Source organism: Podarcis liolepis (genome assembly GCF_965112155.1).
Source record: "Podarcis liolepis genome assembly, chromosome: 9".
Lineage (NCBI taxonomy): Eukaryota > Metazoa > Chordata > Lepidosauria > Squamata > Lacertidae > Podarcis > Podarcis liolepis.
The window spans coordinates 54,824,117-54,845,833 of NC_139564.1; the positions used below are offsets into that span (position 1 = coordinate 54,824,117).

The 21,717-nt window shown below is 44.3% G+C and overlaps 1 protein-coding gene across 5 annotated transcripts in view; it reads left to right on the forward strand.

Annotated features, from left to right (window-relative positions):
- Positions 1 to 21,717, forward strand: part of CRACD (capping protein inhibiting regulator of actin dynamics) — a 116,551-nt gene that overhangs the window by 41,451 nt on the left and 53,383 nt on the right. The window contains exon 1 of one of the 5 annotated variants that reach the window (XM_083459728.1): positions 11,475 to 11,601. The exons of the other annotated variants lie outside the window; for them this stretch is intronic. Within the exon in view, the coding sequence (XP_083315854.1) occupies positions 11,577 to 11,601 (25 nt within the window). The 5' untranslated portion in view covers positions 11,475 to 11,576. Of the gene's footprint in view, positions 1 to 11,474; positions 11,602 to 21,717 lie in introns of those variants that run through there. 5 annotated transcript variants of the gene reach the window in all.

The following is a 21,717-nucleotide window of genomic DNA, read 5'->3' on the forward strand; positions in this document are numbered from 1 at the left end:
CGAGCAACGGGAGCTCACCAGTGAGATGAGTGCCGCAACCCCAGAGTCGTCTGCGACTGGACTTAACTGACAGGGGTCCTTTACCTTTACCTTTTTTAGGTACTCTATACTAAAGCAGATAAACTTTCAGGGATGATCAAAGAGCCAGCATATATATGGCAGTGGAAAGGGAGCTTACTTCAGCTAATTTTGTGGCTAGTTAAACGTGATTTCGAGAGAGTAAGCTCACAACTGGGACGCAGGTGGCGCTGTGGGTAAAAGCCTCAGCGCCTAGGGCTTGCTGATCGAAAGGTCGGCGGTTCGAATCCCTGCGGCGGGGTGCGCTCCCGTTGTTCGGTCCCAGCGCCTGCCAACCTAGCAGTTCGAAAGCACCTCCGGGTGCAAGTAGATAAATAGGGACCGCTTACCAGCGGGAAGGTAAACGGCGTTTCCGTGTGCGGCTCTGCTTCGCCAGAGCAGCGATGTCACGCTGGCCACGTGACCCGGAAGTGTCTTCGGACAGCGCTGGCCCACGGCCTCTTGAGTGAGATGGGCGCACAACCCTAGAGTCTGGCAAGACTGGCCCGTACGGGCAGGGGTACCTTTACCTTTACCTAAGCTCACAACTATTACTGTGGTTGGAGAACTGGAAAGGGGCTGGGGAATCATGCAGGGACTGTGAGAAGTGATACATTTGCTCTTTTTCTCACGAACTGAATTCCTAACTTGAAGGCACTATTATGGCCTGTGACATTGGTGGATTCATGTTCCCTACAAATAGTACAAAGGTGCACTCCTAAACTCTGTTGGTAGAGTGTGTGTGTGTGTGTGCGCGCGCGCTATTGAACTCTGTGGGTTTTGCACTGCAAGTAAAGTTTTAGAAATATAAGCAAAACATTTTGCAGAAGACTAATTTTGGCCCTTTGTATATTATAAAGTAACTGATATTGATCCCTTTAGTTTTCCCTAAGTGACATTTATTCTCCCTTTCTCTCACACACAGACATACCAGTGGTACAGTTAGGCAGCTTTTAGACTCTCAACTTAGTTGTTTAGATGGTAATGTTTATCATTTTACACAGTTGGTAAAGTGTGGTGAGCCAGCTCTCCTACTCATTGTGTTGAGTAGAGTCCTGGGTTTCTACCCCAAAGTGCTACCCTGACAGTGCTACTGCCTCCCAGTGTGCCAAGGAAAACCATTCCTTCATTAACTTATGTTTGCAGCTGAAATAACTTGTGCTTTTGTCTGACTGGAAGCCATGCATACTAGAAGATTCCTGCTGTAGGTGGAAGGAAATTCTTTGCGAGCATGTTGAATCAGTATGCGAGTTGTGTTGGCGTTACTGCATTCCTTCAAATATATGCTGATTCCCAATCACCTACAGTTCTTAATATTTGGAGCCAAGTGGATAAACATATCCTGTTTACTCCGGATTGCCAGAGTTATACATCTACTTTACCACCATACTTATTTCATGTCACCATGCAGATAATTCTGGGTTTTTTAAGAATCCTTCATTGGCTGCAGCACGATATGAAACAGCACACTGAATAATTTTTATTTTTCAGCTGTCTGTTGAATTATTGCATATTGCTATAGTGCTGAAACCCATTGTTGCCATTAATTATTTGGTATGTTGTTTCAGGCTAAGGGTTTACTTTTTGATGACCTATCTACTATTGCTCTCTTTCTTCTCTCTCTCTCTCTCTCTCTCTCTCTCTCTCACACACACACACACACACACACACACACACCCTCTTTAGTCTGTTCAAGCCTCTAAAGTCTGCTATTCCATTTCCTCTTTGGTAATAGTTTCAGACACACACAGAGACACACACAGGCATACTTTCTGCTCTGTCTTAATTCCTTTGTCTGGTGCAAAATACGAAAAGCCTACATTTAGTTCTGCTTTATTAAAGCTATCTATTTTCTATGTTTCCTTCACAGTCATCTTTTCCTTTTTGATCCATGAATGTCCTTGTCACCATTTTTCCTCCAGACTAGTTGGGTGGTGGGGAATAAATTTAAAGTCCTATTTTATCCAGCACACCCTTTGTGATCTGTTTTGTTCACTCCCTACCACTCTCTGCAGGGATAAAAGGGAATGGGGTCTGCAACAGCTATCTCTGCAGTAATTCTTTGGATTGGCCAGACTTGGTATAAATGGGAGCCTTGCCCTTTTGACTTGTCCCCAGAGCAGGTAACTGCTATGCTTCCGGTTCCAGCTTGTAGTTTTAAGTGCCCCAAGCTCTAGACCCTTAACTTTGGAGAGTTTGAGCTAGAGAAGAAAAACAACAACCCTGTCTTTCACTTTCACTCCTCCTTTCACTTTCCTTCCTCTTCCTTCTCGCTCTCCCATTCTTACTCATTCCTTTTCTCAGTAGTTCTTTCAGCATTTTCTCTTTCCCACTGTTTGCCCCCATCCCACACCCTTCCTTTCTCTTTGCAACCATCATTTCCTTCCTTGTGTCCTCTTTAATTCTCAGTTCCTTCCTTCTTCTGCCGTCTCCCATATTTCCCCCTTGTCCCTACCACATTGTCTTTTGAATCACTTTCTCATCCCTTTTCCTTCATCCTTCTCTCTTCTACCTTTTCTCCCCCACCTGCCCATACTCCCCACCTCCTAGACCAGGCATCCCCAAACTTGGCCCTCCAGATGTTTTGGGACTACAATTCCCATCATCCCTGACCACTGGTCCTGTTAGCTGGGGATGATGGGAGTTGTAGTCTCAAAACATCTGGAGGGCCAAGTTTGGGGATGCCTGTCCTATATTTTACTCAGTTCACAGGAGTTGCCGTCCTCCTCCCTTGTTTCCTCCAAGGCAGGGTTTCCTAATGCTGGCTTTTGATGTGGCATTTTTTTTAACGTCAAGATTTCAGAGCATGGTGTTTTTTTGTTTCCCTCCCTTCCCCGTGGCTCCTGGGGAGGTGAGCAGCTGGCATAAACTAGTTGTAATGAAAAAAACAATTATGCAGTTCAAACCTTATCATGCCCAAGCTCATTTGTTTTGCCTGATGACGGTATAAACGAGAAAAACTACAACTCTCATCATTGTTTATGAAAAGTAATCTCCATTCCCGTGTTGTGTAAAAAAGGGAAAGTAATTAAAATAAGTTGGAGCCATTGTTTCTTGCACATTGCCTTTCTGGGGCGGGGGGAACCCAGCTAAGGTATGGTTCATTTCATTGTTAATCAGACAATGCTGAAACGAGCCTGCACTCTAATGGTGTTAAACCTGAATTCCACGATTAATCAATGTAAACTTTGTCATGCTGTAATTTTGTTTCAGTAACATTTAGCAAAACCATGGCTACAGATGAAAGAGATACAGAACACAATGTTCAGTCTGAGGGACTGGATAGCAATGCTGCAGGTATTGTAAAAAAACAAAACCCTAAACTTTTGCTTTGGGATGCAAATTAAAGAGACAGAATTTGAGAATTGGTTAATCCTTTTGGAGGTTCACATCCGTGTTATTTTAATTGATTTTGTGGTGCATATTTTCTTTTGGAAATTGCTTGGGAAAAGACCAGCACTATGTAACCTTCCAGCCTTTTGACTTCACCCCCAAAGGCGCACTGTCTCCTGAGATAGACAGATGCCAACCAACCGAAACATTAAGGGGGGGGGGGCAAAATCTGCACAGCAGAGAGAGACCCCAGGTTCCTACAGCTGCAAATGTTGCCTGTAACCAGAGGCTGAACCTAGTCTAATGTCACCATAGACACAGAAGAGCTTTTGTTTTACATGCCAAAGGTCCCACTCACAATCTGTCGCAACTCCAAGTAAGCCTGAGAAAGAATCCTGCCTGAAATTAGCTAGTGCTGCTACCAGTCGGCGTAGATAATAGGGCTGTGTCCCCAAAGGGACGCGGGTGGCGCTGTGGGTTAAACCACAGAGCCTAGGACTTGCCGATCAGAAGGTCAGCAGTTTGAATCCCCCGCGACGGGGTGAGCTCCCGTTGCTCGGTCCCTGTTCCTGCTAACCTAGCAGTTCAAAAGCACATCAAAGTGCAAGTAGATAAATAGGTACTGTTCTGGCGGGAAGGTAAACGGTGTTTCCGTGCGCTGCTCTGGTTCTCCAGAAGCGGCTTCGTCATGCTAGCCTCATGACCTGGAAGCTGTCTGTGGACAAACGCCGGCTCCCTCGGCCAATAAATCGAGATGAGCACCGCAACCCCAGAGTCAGTCACGACTGGACCTAATGGTCAGGGGTCCCCTTTACCCCTTTACAGCCCTTCCCAACCCAATCTGGCAGCCCAGTCTGGGGGCCTTGAGCAGCCCTTACTTGACCTGGGCCAACCCAGGTAAATCCAACCCAGATTCTGTCCCGGATCAATCTGTGGGTGGGGCTAGTGTTTAATTGGGATTTTTTAAAACCCTAATTAAACACACATAGTTGGGAGGGGAAGGGGTGAGGAGGAGGAAATGATACTCCCCTCCCACAATCACAATGTGAGCAGGAGCGTTCAATCCCAATTTGCATGGAGATTAGCACAATCTGGTGCATACCCTACTGAGTTGTACCGCAGAAGTGTAACGGAATCTGTTCCAGAAGTCCGTTCGACTTCCAAAATGTTTGGAAACCAAAGCACAGCTTCTGATTGGCTGCAGGAAACTCCTGGAGCCTATTGGAAGCCCCGGAAGCCCCATCGGACATCCGGCTTCCAAAAATAGTTTGCAAACCAGAACACTCACTTCCAGGTTTGCGGCGTTCAGGAGCCAAAACGTTCGAGAACTAAGCTGTTCAAAAACCGAGGTATGACTGTATTGAGCTAAATAAGATACCTTCCTATTTTCTAACACCCCAAGAAGACAAAAGCTGAAGGCTGCAACTGGTTTATGTACCCTGATGTCACATAAGGCCTTGAAACTCTTAAATCAGGTAGTCGAGTGCTAAGGGTCACGCAGTAGATATTTAGAACTGAAATTATGAGGGCAATGGACTATTTTTGTTACATAAACCCATTTAGGGTATTACTTACAAGCCATGGGCTTTTCAATGTGACATTAATACTACCAGTCATTTGGGCAGCCAGAGTCGAACAACACTTCCTGTTAATGGGATAGGATGACCCCAACCAGCAATGCAGAGCAAAGGCAGCTATTTCCACGTTTACCCCAGAGAATAAGCTATAAAAAAAGACAAGCAATGCAAGTGTTTTAAAAAGCTTTGAGGCTAACACATACTGAATGAAGCATTCCACGTCACTCAAAACTTTGCGCCCTCATGCATCAAGAGACATACTCTTGCTAAAAAGTACCCCATTGCTGCTATTTTAGTCAGAGTTTTGCTCTCTCCCATAGTGCTAAACATGGAAGTGTTCCCATTGAAATCCTGAACAGATATACTTGCAATATAAGCTCATAATTTGTTGGATTTCGGCAGCCTAGACTTAAGAGTTTGCAACAGCTACAGCAACTATTTCAGAACTTGGCACGTGGTTCAGCTTGCACTGAGGCCAGAAAGCAACTTAGGGTGGGGTATGTGTAAGGAGTTGTTCCTTTTTCTTTAGGCTTTCTTCCTCTGCCCTGAAGGGGAACACAACCTCTCCAAAGAAATCAGCCTCACTACCTAAGAAAGAGGGGAGACAAGAAACGCACACTTAAGACAGAGACATATTATTGTTGCTGATGTGGAAATAAGGCACTAGTTGTGAATTATTGATGCCCTGCTTACACTCGCTTCATACAAGGAGTTGGAGAAGAGAAGCAGCCTCTTAAAGGATTTGTGCCAGGTCAACAGCCAATGGTACTATAGCCCAAGGTCATAGGATGGAAATCATACTGATGTGGGAGGGGACCCAAATTGACAGACAGCTAAATATTCCAGCATTCCAGAAGCAGTCCCAATCTGAAAACATGAAATGCTTGCACGAGATTAGCTTTTTTAAATGGATAAAAATATAAGAAGGGATGTAAGACTCCTGCTGAGAGGCTGAAAGTTTGTCTAGTAATTCTAACCCGCCATTCTGCTTCCACAGTGACAGATGCTTCCAGGAAACTCACAAGCAAGCCTGAAGGCAATTGCCCTCTTCCATTGTTGTTCCCTAGCAACTGATGTTCAGTGGCTTTCGTAGAATTGTATAGTTGGAAGGGACCCCAAGGGCCCATCTACTCCACCCCCTGCAATGCAGGAATCTCGACTAAATCATACATGACAGGTGACCATCCAACATGACATGGCCACCCTACCTCTGCTCAAAAACTTCCAAAGGAGGAGAGTCCACAGCCTCTCAAGGGAGTCCATTCCACTGTCAGGCAGCTCTTACTGTCAAAGTTCTTCCTGACATGTTGTCAGAATCTTCTTCCTTGTACCTTGAAGCCATTCGTTCAGGTCCTACCCTCCAGAGCAGAGCTCCATCCTCCATTCGACAGCCCTTTTGATATTCAAAGGTGGCTATCTCCTCTCAGTCTCCACTTTTCCAGGCTAAACATACCCAATTCTCTCAACTGTTCCTCACTGATGGGTCTATTCAACATGAATGGGTCTAATTCTCCTTTGAAGGCATCACTTCATCTCATAGTGGAGAAAGCCATACACAGCGGCGTAGCGTGGCTTGTCAGCACCCGGAGCAAGGCAAGTAATTTGCGCCCCCTAACCCTAACCCCCAGATGTTGCGCCCGGTGCGGCTGGCCCCCCCTGCACCCCCCCACGCTACGCCACTGGCCATACATTTGATTGTGGCTGCCTACGCATCATATATTTAAAGCACATTCAAAGCACATTCCCCACCTGAAGAAGTTTGCAAACTGCTTTAGCTGTGTCCTGGATGCTGAGAATTGTAGCTCTGTGAGGGGTAAGGCTGCTCCAAATTCTAGTTTTTTTGAGAGGGGGAGAAAAGCTTCCTCTCTGTTTTCCCCATGCATTAATTTATAAACATGTTGTCAAGTCTCCCCTGAGACAATCCCCTCACCCAACTGACAAGGCCCAATCACTTTAGCCTTTTCGCACAGGGAAATGTTATATGACATTTTGTCCTCATAACTTTCCCCAAAGCTGACTCCATAACTGGAGACAGAATAAAAGACTGAACCTGGTTATTTTTTCACTGGTCTTTATTATAAATTCGCTCATATCTACACTTCTAAGAGGTCATAGGGTAGTACAGGGGCAATCAGTACTTGTCCGTTGGTCACTGGGTCACAAGCTGTGCTTGGGGCAGATGTTCCATTGGCCCAATAGTTGGGTTGGAACTGGAGAAAGTGGAAGCATAAAGAGAACTAATGGTTGCAGATAGCATTGTGATGGTTCTGTCTCTTTATAATTGCAAATAGCGTGGATTTTGTTTGTTTTTGCTGTGACTATTGGTGCAGTGTACTGACATGAAATTATTCAGCTGAAGAGAATAATTTCATTGTGTGTTGAAGCGTGCTGTGTGACCTCACTAAATTCATTGCCTTTCTCCCACCCCTTACAACGGTGTTTTACACTTCTTTCAGTTTGCAGTTTTTATCTCTCTGGCTGTGCATGAATGTTTTTTTAACCACCCAATCCATGAAAAGTGGCAGTGGAATTTACCTGTCAGCAGATACGTATGAGAAAAAACAATACTGGAAGGAGCTTAAAGGATCTCCAACTTTAATTAGACAAGAAAGGCAAGGTGCCAGCAGGTCTCTTTTTGAGTAAAATATGAATACTTAAGAGTTATATCATTGCTGAAATGCAAGGATGAGCATTAGCAGCAGAGACTGCTCTCTCCACTAGCAAGCTCAGACAAACACCTTCAATTATCAGTGTGGAGTCCTTATGAAGTTACCATAATTGCATGGGAACTGCTGGAATACTGTTTAAATGATTGCACAGGTTCCTCCTGACTTATGAATGAGCTACCTAATAAATAATAATAATAATAATAATAATAATAATAATAATAATAATAATAATAATGATAATGATAATTTATTTATATGCCGCCCATCTGACTGGGCTTCCCCAGCCACTCTGGGTGGCTTCCAACAAATTAAAACACAATACGACATCAAACATTAAAAATGTCCCTGAGCAGGGCTGCCATCAGATGTTTTCTAAAAGTCAGATAGTTGTTTTTTCTGTGACATCTGACGGGAGGGCGTTCCACGACTACTGAGAAGGCCCTCTGCCTGGTTCCCTGTAACCTCACTTCTCACAGTGAGTGAACCGCCAGAAGGCCCTCGGAGCTGGATCACTCTGGAGGAAAGAGATTGGGAGTAAAATGTGCTGTGGTGGCAGTGGTTGGGGAGCAGCGATGTATATTGCCAGCTCAAAAAGTCTGCAACCTGTATTGCGATCTGTACGTCATACCAGTTTCAGACAATAAATTGATAAGTCGCCCAGCTGTAATAATAACCTATTGATAAAATTTCAATTTGATACCTAAATGAATAAATAACTATCTTATGATTAAACATAATAATCCTTTGCTATTTCCCATGGCTAGCACAAATGTGTGGGACAGGCTGAGGTGGCCCACCAAATGAAGTTCTAGAACAGTGGTTCCCAACCTTTTTTTGGCCATGCCCCACCTAAGCATCTCTAAAATCCTGATGCCCTGCCCCCGTGACATATAATTCTTATTATTCAAAAAGTGAACTCCTATTCATGTGGAGGAAGCCTAAAAGGCTTAATAACTCATTCTAATAACTCAACAGTGTTAATAATTCATTCTTGAATTGCCCCCCGTGGGGTGTGTGCCACGTTGCGAACCACGGCTCTAGAACTTGCAATCCCCAGTCGATCTTCCCTACTGCTCTTGTGGTACTTGAGAAAGCAATAGGAGAGGTGGATTAAAGATTTTAGGAGAACGTGGGTGGTGTGCTCTCACTGGAACCAGTCCTACTACAGTGGTACCTTGGGTTACAGACTTAATTCGTTCCGGAGGTCTGTTCTTAACCCGAAACTGTTCTTAACCTGAGGCGCGCTTTCGCTAATGGGGCCACTGTGCCCCCGGCACACGATTTCCGTTCTCATCCTGAGGCAAAGTTCTCAACCCAAGGTACTACTTCCGGGTTAGTGGAGTTTGTAACCCAAAGCGTTTGTAACCTGAGGTGTTTGTAACCCAAGGTACCACTGTTCTTTTGACAGACAACACATTCAGCCCTTCGTGTAACTGTTGGACGTTTTGATGCTTTGTTTCTAATAGGGCAATTTTTGCAACCTTTTGCTAATTTTGGTTGATTTACATTTTGTTAACATTCATCTGCGCTGACAGGCATCTGGAGCTCACTTCTCCCCCCCCCCCCACCAGGGTGTGTATTTGCTGAACCGGCACGTTGTCTTGAGTTCAAGGTCTAACTCTGGCATCAATTCAAACTCTCTTACCCCATTGTCTAAGGTTGAGCATAATGCATATTTGAAAGAAGAGAAGAAAACAGCTTCATAAGCCCTGATAAAGTGACCATGAAAGATTTATATCTAGATTTTAGTTAAAGAAGCTCTTAGCAGGCCCAGAGGCTATTGCTCGCCTTGAAGCAGGCAATTGAAATAAAATGTGAAATTGGTGTCAGTGCTGCTAATGCATTTCCCCAAAGGTCATGCTAAGAGTTGTTACTTTCCCCCTATTCCTATATAAAAGACACAGCTAGAGAATGGACAAGGAAACTGCCCTTAATTACACATTGTCAGAGAGCGCAGACATGCTCTATTGTGACGTCTTGGCCATCTTTTTCTCTAGGCTTTTGTATAGCTTGGCAGCTAATTATGTAAGCTTTTTAATGGGCATTGATGGGCAGTAGATGCTCCTGCTATTTTAACAAGTCTGTCTATATTAGTATGTCAAGGAATGTTTTCCAGGGATTTAGGGGCAAAGTGTTAAGCCGATGGAACCCTGCTCTATTTAACCATTTCATCAAACTTGGCTAAAGCTGTAGCAGTCCTGAAATTCTAGCCCAGCCTGAGTAGGGGATGTAAACAGGAAGAGAGACCATGAGATGCATGCATTCTGATGCCGCCACCCCAGTATCGCTGTATACTGGACCCTGTATACTCCACTTCCGGTGGGGTCAGAAGGAGGCTAAAGACCTGTGTGGTTCTCAGGAGCCCTGATAAGGCAGAGTTCCTGATTGTGTGTGGAGGCTTCTCAGGGTGTGCAGTTGAAAAGCCTTTGACGCCTCTTCAGAGCTTCCCACTCAATATGGGGAAGTCAGGAGTGGAGGCTCGTTCACATGAGGGCTTTGAGGGATGGAGTCGAAGCGTATCCCCACCTCCTGCTCATGTTGACATTCCCTAATCAGCCCTAATACTTGAATAGGGCTGTGGTCAGTAACTAACCCAATCAAGATAAGACGGGGGTGTGGTGAGGAGTGACTCATCTGGACTTGGCGGTGATGTTGAGCTTGTTGTGGGCTGGGCGATGCTCTCCCTGAAATATCAGACGTTGTAACTTAGATCTGCCGTTTTCTTTGAAGAGACAAATGGCCTCTGAGGCTCCCAGGTACTTCTTACTAGCTGAGGCTAATGTGCTAACTGCAATCCCACCGGGACAGAAATGGCCTCACCACGGTCCTCAGTGCTGTATGTAGGGACTGCCTCAGAGGAATGATCAGAAACTGTCGTTAGCAGAATATATACTGCTTCATGATCATTGGCTTGGACCAGCTGGATGGCAACTATTAAGTCAGTTTTGAATCTACTATATTAGTCACCAGTTCATTCTCAAGCTCAGTTCCAAGTGCTGGCATGTTAAGTCCACCTTTCTCCAATTTACCTCATGCCTTGATATCATTTTGCTGAATCTCCCTCTGTTCCTGCTCCATGCCACTGGCTGATGTCAGGATATGAGGTAAATAGTACTATACATTCTTGAGGAAAAGGTACCACAAAACTGGGCTTCTATTTTCAGCAGCCACCTTCTTTCTGTTCCTTAACAGTTTAGTTCCAGCCTATGCAATCAGCCCATAATTATCAAGGAACATATGTTTTCGCTCTGATGTGGTGAGGCTCAGTCATCACGCAAGTGAATGGGATATATTTTACAATATTTGAGGTAGCTGTGGGGCCCAAGCTCATTATTCCTATGCTAAATCTTTCTGTAGTGCTTGAATTAGTGGGGAGGCAAAAGATCTCCAACCCAATCTTTTTCTGGTGGTCCCTTAAGCTACTGTTTTTTTAGAAGTCCATAGAGTTGTCAGTGGAGTTGTCAGTGGAGGACAGAAGTGCCTGGCGTGCTCTGGTCCATGGGGTCACGAAGAGTCGGACACGACTAAACGACTAAACAACAACAACAAGAGTTGTCATGACTTGATTAAACTGGGGAGGAGGTTTGAAGTTGGGGCTTGTGCATTTTGTTAAGGTCCCCCCCCCCCATTTCCTTCTGTTATATAATTTGAGCCCTGCCTTGCTGACTTTTACTGAGTAGGAACAATTCCTGCTAGAGGCTTCTTTACTTTCCAAAGACATCTGTGGGCGTTTCTTTTTTTCTGAAATCCAAATATAGCCCATGTATTTTCAACTTGAACCACCAGGCTGTGCCCACACAAACTTCATTTGCTTTTAAATATTCTTTAACCAATTTTGGGATAAATTTTCCCATCCGTGATCTCATAGTTTCAGTTTTTCCTTTGAAGGGGATCAAAGCAGGAAAGGCTCTCTGCTTCTGCCTCTCACCTGCCGTTCAAAATGATCAATTTGCTTAAGAAGCCTTGTAAGTAAAATGCCTTTCTTGTGAATTATGAAGCACACAGTGATCTCTGATTCAGAAGCGTGCTGCTTTTTAAAAAATAGCATGTTGCTATAATGCTGGCGATTTGTAGCTTAGGTTTGATTTCTCTTGCAAAATGATTGATGAATGTATAACTTGCTGTGTTTCATATCTGCAAACCTGAGGATGCTGTTGCTTTTCATGCCACGCTCACAACGCTTTTTCATAAGCATGTGTGCAAATTAGACTCTGATTCAGCTGCAGCAGTAATAGGATCAATTTGTTTCCCATTATGCTGCTGTTTGTTTTTTTGCTGGTAACTTCTGTTATTATCAACTGTGGTTGTAGAATTTAGGAACCTGTTTTGACTGGCATTCAGATTTGCAACTGGTAGATAACAAATAGTTTCATTTCCATTTCCATGTTTTCGATCCTGAATGCTGCAGGATTGGGAAAGGAATTTAATGGTATACCAGATGGATTTGGGACTGCACAGTTGGCTACAATTTTTTTTATCTGTGCTGATACTAGATTACCAAATTGGTGGCAGTTCTTTCATACCCATTATGCCGCAACAAACTGAGAAGTCTTGATATGCCTTTGACTTCTGCAAGTAATCATGTGTTAGTAGACTCCTTTATAATTGTTGGGTACTATCATTTTTTAACAGTAAAAATTACTAACCAATACTCTTGAACACTACAAATCCTACTGAGTTCAATGAGGTTTACTCCCGGGTAAGTGATTATCGCCTAAGAGACATAGCAAAGGAAGGCAGCATTTCTTAACAGATGAACATGCTGATACACAAACCTAATGCGGTAGCATCTCTTGGCAAAGCATTGATTGCAATATTATTATTTTTTACATACCTGAAAAATCACCAGCAGAGGAGGTAATTGATTTAATTCAGATCCTATCGAATGAACCCATGCAATATATTCCACAATGAGTTTTCACAGAATCACAGAGTTGGAAGGTATCTTGGAGCCCATTTAATCCACACTAGGTACTAAGTGCAGCTTCTACAGTGCAGGATACGATTTCAGAATCCCTGGCAGATGGCTGTCAGTCTCTGATTAAATACTTCATGTGAAGGAGAGCCAACCCTTTTTGCAAAGCTGTCTCCTGCTGTTAGGAAGCGTGTCTTACTGTTTAGATGAAATCTTCTTCCCTACAATTTCCATCCATTGGTTCAAGTTGTGTCCTCTGGAGCAAGAGAGGAGAAATCTGCTCTATTTTCGGTGTGACAACCCTTGGTCTAGCACATTCGCAGTGCTAAGCAGGGTCCGGCATGGTTTCAAATTGGGTGGGGGGCTGCACATTGAGAGTCCTGCTTTGCAGAGGGTTGGATTAGATGACCTTGAGCGTCCCTCCCAACTCAACAATTCTATGATTCTCTTCTCCCTGCCGAGCAAACATGTCTCCTTTAACCTTTCCTCATAGGTTTCCAGATCCTCACCATTCTGGTCACCCTCTTCTAGACAGGCTCTGTTTTTTTCAGCATGATTCTTCTATGTCCAGATTGGACACAATGCTCTGGGGGTGTGTGTTAAACTGAAATATTGAGCACTCATGGAATTAAATGACTTTTTTGCCACATTCCGAGGATGATAAAAATGTTGCTTTTTTGTTTTGTTTTTGCCAGGAGCATCAAATCAAGGAATCTTGTTCTGTACGCTGCCCGCTTTTAATTGTGATATATATTGTTTTGTTCTATTCTAGTTTTTAGGAAACCTTTATTTAATGTTGTTGCGTTCTTGTTGCTTTTATGGAAGCAGCTTATAGATTTTTTTTTATTAAGCGGTATAATTTTTTTTAAGCAAATGATATAAATAAAACAGATACAAAAATCTCTTGGAGATAACCTTAAGCAGTCTGCCCACTAGCCCAACCAATGTGTTTTGTAGGTTTTGGTGTTCTCGAGAAAGCACACAGAATGTAACAATGGACACGCGTAGCACACAAATACCTAGGGCTTTTCTTGACTCTCCCCTGCCTCTGTGCTTTTTTCTTTTATGACAGAACAACTGCTCAGAGGCAGGGCAGCTTTCAATGTAGCCTGAAGCACTCCCAGAAGTGATGTCTGCATTTGGATGGGTCTGTTTTCTATTTCATTTTTGAATAATGTTCATTTCGTTCTATGGTCAAAGGGGACAAGTTTCGTCTGCTTGGGAGGGGAGAAGGACAAATTCTCCTTCCTGCATGTGACAAGAAATACTGCTGGCCAAATCCGGATGAGCCCTTGGTGCAGCCTTCTTTGTTTGCTTTCTTGTTTGCTTATACAGTATTTATTAGGCATTTTGGGATTGCAGGACCAGTGAGAACAGTAAGGGGCCAGGCTGCGAGGGTGCTTGGCCCACTCCTTGCTACACCGGTGCTCTCATTGGCTCTGTGACCCCCCCCCAACTGTGGTCTGATTGACATAGCTCACTACTACACTCACCCTGGGGTTAGCAATTTTAAAAATTAGAATGGTGCACAGCTAGAGCCTCTGAGGAGGTAGCTGGGGCAGTGCTTTGCCCTGTCTGCCTGCCTCCAACACAGCTTGCTTCCCCAGCCAGGGAGACAGAAGTGTTTGGCTGTGCCTGCTGATGGCAGTAGCAAGTGTGCATCTTGTTGTTGTTGTTGTTTAGTCATTTGTTCATGTCTGACTCTTTGTGACCCCATGGACCAGAGCACGCCAGGCACTCCTGTCTTCCACTGCCTCCTGCAGTTTGGTCAAACTCATGCTGGTAGCTTCGAGAACACTGTCCAACCATCTCGTCCTCTGTCGTCCCCTTCTCCTTGTGCATCTTTCCCAACATCAGGGTCTTTTCCAGGGAGTCTTCTCATGAGGTGGCCAAAGTATTGGAGCCTCAGCTTCACAATCTGTCCTTCCAGTGAGCACTCAGGGCTGATTTCCTTCAGAATGGATAGGTTTGATCTTCTTGCAGTCCATGGGATTCTCAAGAGTCTCCTCCAGCACCATAATTCAAAAGCATCAATTCTTTGGTGATCATCCTTCTTTACGGTCCAGCTCTCACTTCCATACATCACTACTGGGAAAACCATAGCTTTAACTAGACGGGCCTTTGTCGGCAAGGTGATGTCTCTGCTTTTTAGGATGCTGTCTAGGTTTGTCATTGCTTTTCTCCCAGGAAGCAGGCGTCTTTTAATTTCGTGACTGTGTGCATCTTATTTTTCTTTATTTATATTCCTGCCTCACCTTTTCCCTCTAAGAAGCTCAAGGTGGTGTGCGTCATTTTCCCTTCTCCCCACTTCCCCCATGTTTTCATACCCGCCAAGTGTCCTGGGAGAAAATGGGACATCCCACTTTTTTGAGCAAGATTGCAACGGCCATTTTGGGTGCTGCACTTTTATATGTGGCTGACAGGTGGGTGCACCCTCCTCCCTAAAATACAGTGGGCTGCAGGGGATAGGAGAGGTCTGGATTCAGCCCACCACCTGGGAATCCAGTTCCCCATGCCTGCTCTAGATGAAGGTATTGTTACTGTTGTCATTATCATTTTTTTTATATATAAAAAATCCATTCAGTAGTTGGAACTGGAGGCGAGTTTTTGCAGGTCAGAGACTGGCGCCTGTTGGCTTTTGGCGATTTGGAGATTGGAGCCTGGCAGATTTAGATGAATCAGGAGACATCCCCACGCCACAATGCCTGATACAAAGAAGCAAAAATGCCAGTAGCCAGGCAAAATATTTGTTGGTTGCCAACCCAGACCTGAGTTTATTTTGCCTGCAGATGTTGGGGACTGAACTGTGCAACTTCTGCATGTATGGTGCCAGCCCCCTTTGCCTTATGCCCTGAAATATACTTGGAGTCGAGAGTGGATTTCATGCTCTTTATTCAGCTCATAGTGGTGAGGAGGAATGGAATTTCCCCCGGAATGTCTGCTTTATAGACATTATTTACACAATGGGCCCCACGTGATTGGCTAATTCCGGGATTCTCCTGTAGGCCAATCAGGTTGCGGATTCACTTCCACCTGGAGCTGGATTGGGTGGCTCCTGTGGACCAATCAGACTGCTGCATTCTGGATCCTATTGTTCTAGGACCAATCAGTCCACTGCAATCTGAATCCTATTGTTCTAGGATCAATCTGACTTCTGCATTTTGGATCCTATTCAATTCAATACATAACACACACCCCCACTCAACTTCCCGTTCAGTAACGTCCAAAGCCACTCCCATTCGCCTGGCAAGCAAAGCAAATCTGATCTGCCTGCTAGTTCATTCCATGCTATGTTAGCACCAAGTCAAAGTCTGTCTTCAGTTCACATCCTCCCAGGTTAATGTGTTTTTGAGGCCTACTTGTTACCATGGCACACTTGATACAAGCGAGCAATACAATAGGGCCTCTGATATCAACTGCCCATTAATAGCAGGCAACTTGTGCCCACAATCTTCAGGAATGCTGCCCAGGGAGAGAGATATTTTTTCTTTCCTTTTTTTCTTAAAGACATCTGAACGCGTTGGAGTACTTAACTACTCTCTTCTTCAGAACTGTAAATTAAATGATCATTTGGCTTCTTGCACCGCAGACCTGAATAATAAAGAAGCGTTTGCTTTGTCAGTGTGCGTGGGAGTACTGGGTGTTAGTGGAATACAAAGGAAAAGATTCACATTTGTCAAGCGGGTGAACGTCCTTAAAGCTCTCTTCTTTGTACGGTAGCTAAAGAAAGTTCTTTTGAGGCACCATAGGCAGCGACGCCGGCTTGCTTTCCGCTTTTAAGATATATGAATGACTCATTACAGTACTAGCTGCTGTGAAGTATCCCAAATTCTCCAAACGTAAGTGGAGATGGTGTGATTGCAGGTTTTGATTTATGTCTGACTGCTTTCGATAGCCACTGATATAGATGGAGTACGCATTTCACGCCCTGGAAGTGTCTTGATTTTTCCAGGGACAGTCCCAGAATGATGAAAGCCATCCTTGCTCCTGATTTGATCCCGGAATGTCCCTATTTTCCTGGCCAGCTCCAGAGCTCAGGGAGGAGGCTGAGTCGGTGCTTATCCTGAACGACAGCTGCCCCAGCTGCAAGGGAGCATCCCTCTGCCTCTCGATCGCCTCCCCATCGCCTCTGCCCTTGGGCAGCTCGTAATGGGTTAGAGGAGAGGCTGGAGCAAAGCTAGGTGTGTCCACATCTAAAAAAAACATTAAGTAAACTTTAATAAGTTACCATTTCAAAACTTAGTGCAACAAATACCTCAAACTTTCAGTGTCCATGAAATAGCTGTTTTCTATCCAGCACCATGAGAAGTACTGACTTTTTCGCTGTAATTGAGAGTTTTGAAATGCTTTCCTATTAACATACTGTTTTTAAATGCTGGCTAGAATTTCTTTCCTTTTCAAAACACTTATCTTTCCAGTGTTTTGAGCATTTTAAATAATACTGTACACAACTGTCGTATGTCTGTAGTCTGTGACTTTCCATTTTTTTAAAATTCTTTGTAGGATATTTCCTGAACAAGACGAAACACAATAAACTGTAATGAATCTTTTAAGAACAAGCTTCTTTTCTTTTTGCATTCTGTGTGGTTTCTGTGCAACACTCCTGGTCGCTTGTTTTTTTTAAATAGGCAAGACATTGTTTGCTTTAAAAACACACACAAAAGCCCCCTATATTCTCCTTTCATACACAAGGTGGGCACAGTGGCGTAGCGTGGGTTGTCAGCACCCGGGGCAAGGCAAGTAATTTGCGCCCCCTAACCCGTGGATTTGCGCCCCCTAACCCTAACCCCCAGAAGTTGCGCCTGGTGCGGCCGGGCCCCCCTGCACCCCCCACGCTACACCACTGGGTGGGCAAATGGGTGGTTGGCTCATAAGAGCAAAAGGAACAGCAACAGCAGCCTCCCCCAACCCCACAGTTCCCCTTTACAGAGGTGGATTTAGGGCCGTACAAGCAGCGTGGCTGCACTGGGCACTCAGTCAAGGAGGGCACCTTCCCAAAGTCCACTTACCCAACTTTGAGAAGGAGACATGGGGGCTCAGACAGGGTCCTAGAAGAGGGCTCTAAGATGCTGCCAGAGCCTCATGCCTCCTTCCCAAACCCTGGCTTAAGCCAGTGCCATTTGGGCTGGAGGGAGGGCATCAAATGACCTCGCACAGAGCAGCATATTATCAAGATCTGCCCCTGCCCTTTAAGCTCAGAACTTGAGACCAACTCTTCCTTTCACCCTCTCCCACATTGTAATTATGCATTCTCTGCCTGTCTTCCTTCTTGGAGCCTGCGTTGCTGTTATGTACTGAGTTGAATAGGATCCAAAATGCAGAGTCTGATTGGTCCTAGAACAATAGGATTCAGAATGCAGCAGTCTGATTGGTCCTCAGGAGCCACCCAATCCACTCCAGGTGGAAGTGAATCCGCAATACGATTGGCCTACAGGAGAATCCCGGAATTAGCCAATCACGTGTGGCCCATTGTGTAAATAATGTATATAAAGCAGACATTCTGGGGGAACTTCCATTCCTCCTCACCACTATGAGCTGAATAAAGAGCATGAAATTCAGTCGCCATGACCTAACCCTGCCTCCATAACTCTTCAGAGGAAGAGATCTTAAAATATTCAGGGAGAATATTCAGACCCACCAAGTGGCCTTCTTTCCTTGAGATTGGCTAATACCTAGCCGACAGGGACACAGCTAATGCATCAAGTGGTTTATTTTAGAATCTAAACCTATGCCCTCAGCCAATCTCCTGCAAGCACTTTAAAATATTTCTTGGTGTCCCTGGGCCAACCAGAATTTATTCAGGGCTCTTGTCAACCAGAATTCTGCAATTCTGAGACAAGGGAGCTGAGCCAAAATACCTTTTTTGAGACTGCTCAGGAAGCAGCAGAAAGACTGGGCATGTTGTGTTTGCAGCAGAAAGACTGGGCATGTTGTGTTTGTTTAAAGCAAAGGCAAGGAACTATGACAAGAAACAGACAAAAATGGCTGTTGTGACCCCTGGTCCTACCTGCTCCCGCCTTTCACCCCACCAGCCGCAGTAGGCAGCTGCCACCACTGATATAGTGACTGATTGATTTCAAAGGCCTGTATTGAGTTCTATGAGGAGCCGAAGTAAATGGGAGACCATTTGGGGGCATGGCTGGGGTGCATGTGAGACTTCTTCCTAGAATATCAGGTTACCACAGGTAGGAAACAAAGTGAGCTCCTATAATAGCAATAGTCCCAAGCACACCCCTTTACATACTCATGACTGTAACCTGTTCCTATGGGGGGAAATTTAACAGTGCACCATGAACATCGTTGCAGTGAGCAAAACGTGCCCACGACCTATGATTGCCCAGCTCCATTAATAGGGGACTCCATGGAATTATGCAGTGTGCTAGTTCTCCCTTCACATATAAACATTGTTCACAATGCAGCGGTACCTCAGTTTTTGAACATAATGTGTTCTGGAAGTCCATTCGAGTTCTGAAACATTCAAAAACCGAGGCACTTCCGAGTTTTCAGCATTTGAGTTCCGAAACGTTCGAAAACTGAGGCATTCGAAAACCGAGATGCTACTGTAGATATTTTACCAATTTTTCAATAAGTAGAACTATCGTGAAAAATAAGAGCCCTGCTTTACCATTATTAATTTTTTAACATAGTTTTTATTTTTATTCATTTTCATCTCTAAGCTGTTTTATTTGTGTCATTGAGCTATATCTTTGTTTAAATAAAAGCCTATGACATGCAACTATTACATAAAAATAAAGCAACAATAAACGTTTATGAATATATTAACCAAAGTTGTTTCAGAGTATCTATACCAAAATGATTACAGTTCCAACTTTACCATTCTTAAGTTAATATTTCATAGTTAAGCTGTAAGTACTGTAGTAACGTTGCCTTTGAATAAATGACTGTGTGAATCTATTTCTAAATTCAGTAGGTTTTCCTATTGAACGCTTTTGCTTACATGGCTTCTTGGCTTCTTTTTAAAAAAAAAGCTTTGCGTGTACAAAGAGAGATGAGGGAAAATGCAGCCATTCAGAACATAAAGGGATTTTCCCAGCATGCTGTGGGAAATCTGGCAACCTCTTTGACAGTAATCTGATGTTGTTTGATAGCTAGAAAAACAAGGGCAGTTAAAATTATAATTTTATTGTATATGGAATTTTTGCTTGCGATAAATGTTAACATTCACTCTCTCTTTCCAGAGATTTACAATTAAGATAGATGTTCATAGCTGTAGAATTACATCTGCCTCTACAAATCTTTGGTATTCAGTGCTGGCATATCAGAAATGTTTGCATAAACAAATGGTTGCAACTGGATGCCTTTGAAAACTGGATTTTTCACTTATTGCGAACCTGCCTGGCATATGACTGCTGCAGGAAAAATCTATGCCGGCTCCCAGTTATATTGTCTGCTGGAACACTCCCACACATAAGCAGAGAAAATTCAGCTGTTTTATTAATGTCTTACACGGCTCTCTGGCTAGACTGTGCTGCTGAAGGCTGCTGCACCTTGTCTGAGCCAAGGGATGAGGGTGCAGAGGGTGGGTAGAGTAAACTAGGAGGTTGGATCATGCATAAGGAGACAATCTACAGTTAATTTACTGTCCATAAAAGCAACACGCAAGCCTACACTGCCTGTAGGGAAGTGATTTTCTAATGTCAGCACCATGTTTTCGTCTTATCCTAGATCAGCTCTGGGTATGCCACTCCCATCAAACTTAGCCAAACATTTGCTGTGACTTTTGATTACCCAACACTAAACATTTTTTTGCATTTATAAAACACACAGGCAGTCTGATTGTGATTCGAGGACCCGATCCCCGCTTGGGGGAATAAAGACACGTGGACACAGAGTATAAGGTTAATGGGCAAGAAAAGGCCACAACTTTATTGATTACAGCATGTGAGAAGGTATTGGCTTAGGCATCGGACCACGAAAAATTTGAGTCCACCCACTCGGAGAGGGATGAGTCTGCAGAGGGGTTAACCACCAGCAGGGGGAGCCTGTTGACGCTAATACAACTATAAGCTCTCCCCTGATGTCATCGAGGGTCGTGCCATGGCCCCCCGCCACACAGGCATCGGACAGGATCCACGGCCGCCGGATTCCTTTAACGGAATACCCAAAATTGAAAGCCACACTTTGCCCTTCCACACACCAACAACACATTCCAATGCCTAACCGCCAAATACCAAGAAAGTTGTGACAATTGCTACGAGGTGGGGGGGGGGACCAAAAGGCCGGTGCCAATTTGCCAGTTGGAAAAAATTCCTACCAGGCCCCCTGGGCAACCTGGGAAACCAACCATAGGTCCATAGCAAGGTCATGAGAAGAGCTAAGCCTAACAGGGAGTGGTGGGTGGGTGACTCGAGGCAAAAGGTGAATGAATGGGCAGGATGGCTGGCGCAGCTGCATTTGAGCAGCAAACCAAGCCCCCACCAAGCCCCCCCCCCCGGTTGGGTGCTCAGTCGGGGGTGTGGCGCGCCAGCCATGTGAGTGGGGCAGGGGGCAGAATGCCCCCTGCGTGGTGCAGGAATCGTCTCCCGCTACAACACCTCACCTCCAGAAGGAGGAAAGCCTTGTACATATAGCCAAGCCATATCTATTTAAAAAACTATGGGTTAACCACAAGTGGTCCCATTGATGGTCAGACTAACTATAGCTTGTTTTGCAGCTGCTTATGCATTTGTTGCTTGGTAAGCATCTGGGATTCAGTGGTAAGCATCTGGGATTCACACATAACACCAAGCTGTAGATAAATCAAGGTTCGTAGGTCAATAACAAACAGTAGCTTCAAATTGTTTTTTGTTGGCAACAAACAAGCAAAAGTTAGCTTGCTGGGTTCAGACAATCAAATAAGCCATAGTTTGATAAACCATGACCCAGCAATATGTGCAGATATCTATCTATCTATCTATCTATCTATCTATCTATCTATCTATCTTTATTCATTTATTAAATGGTTTTTCATCATTAAATTATGAAATTATTAAAACTGAGCTTAATCAACTGGTTGTTTTTAAGGGTGCTATATTATTTCCTCAAATGTTGTCATGAGGCAAAAATATGAAAGACTGACAATTTAAAAGAAATGTGCGAATATAGGAATGAGAGAGAGGAGTAGACTTCATGAAGTTAATTCTGTATCCCCAACCACCCACACATA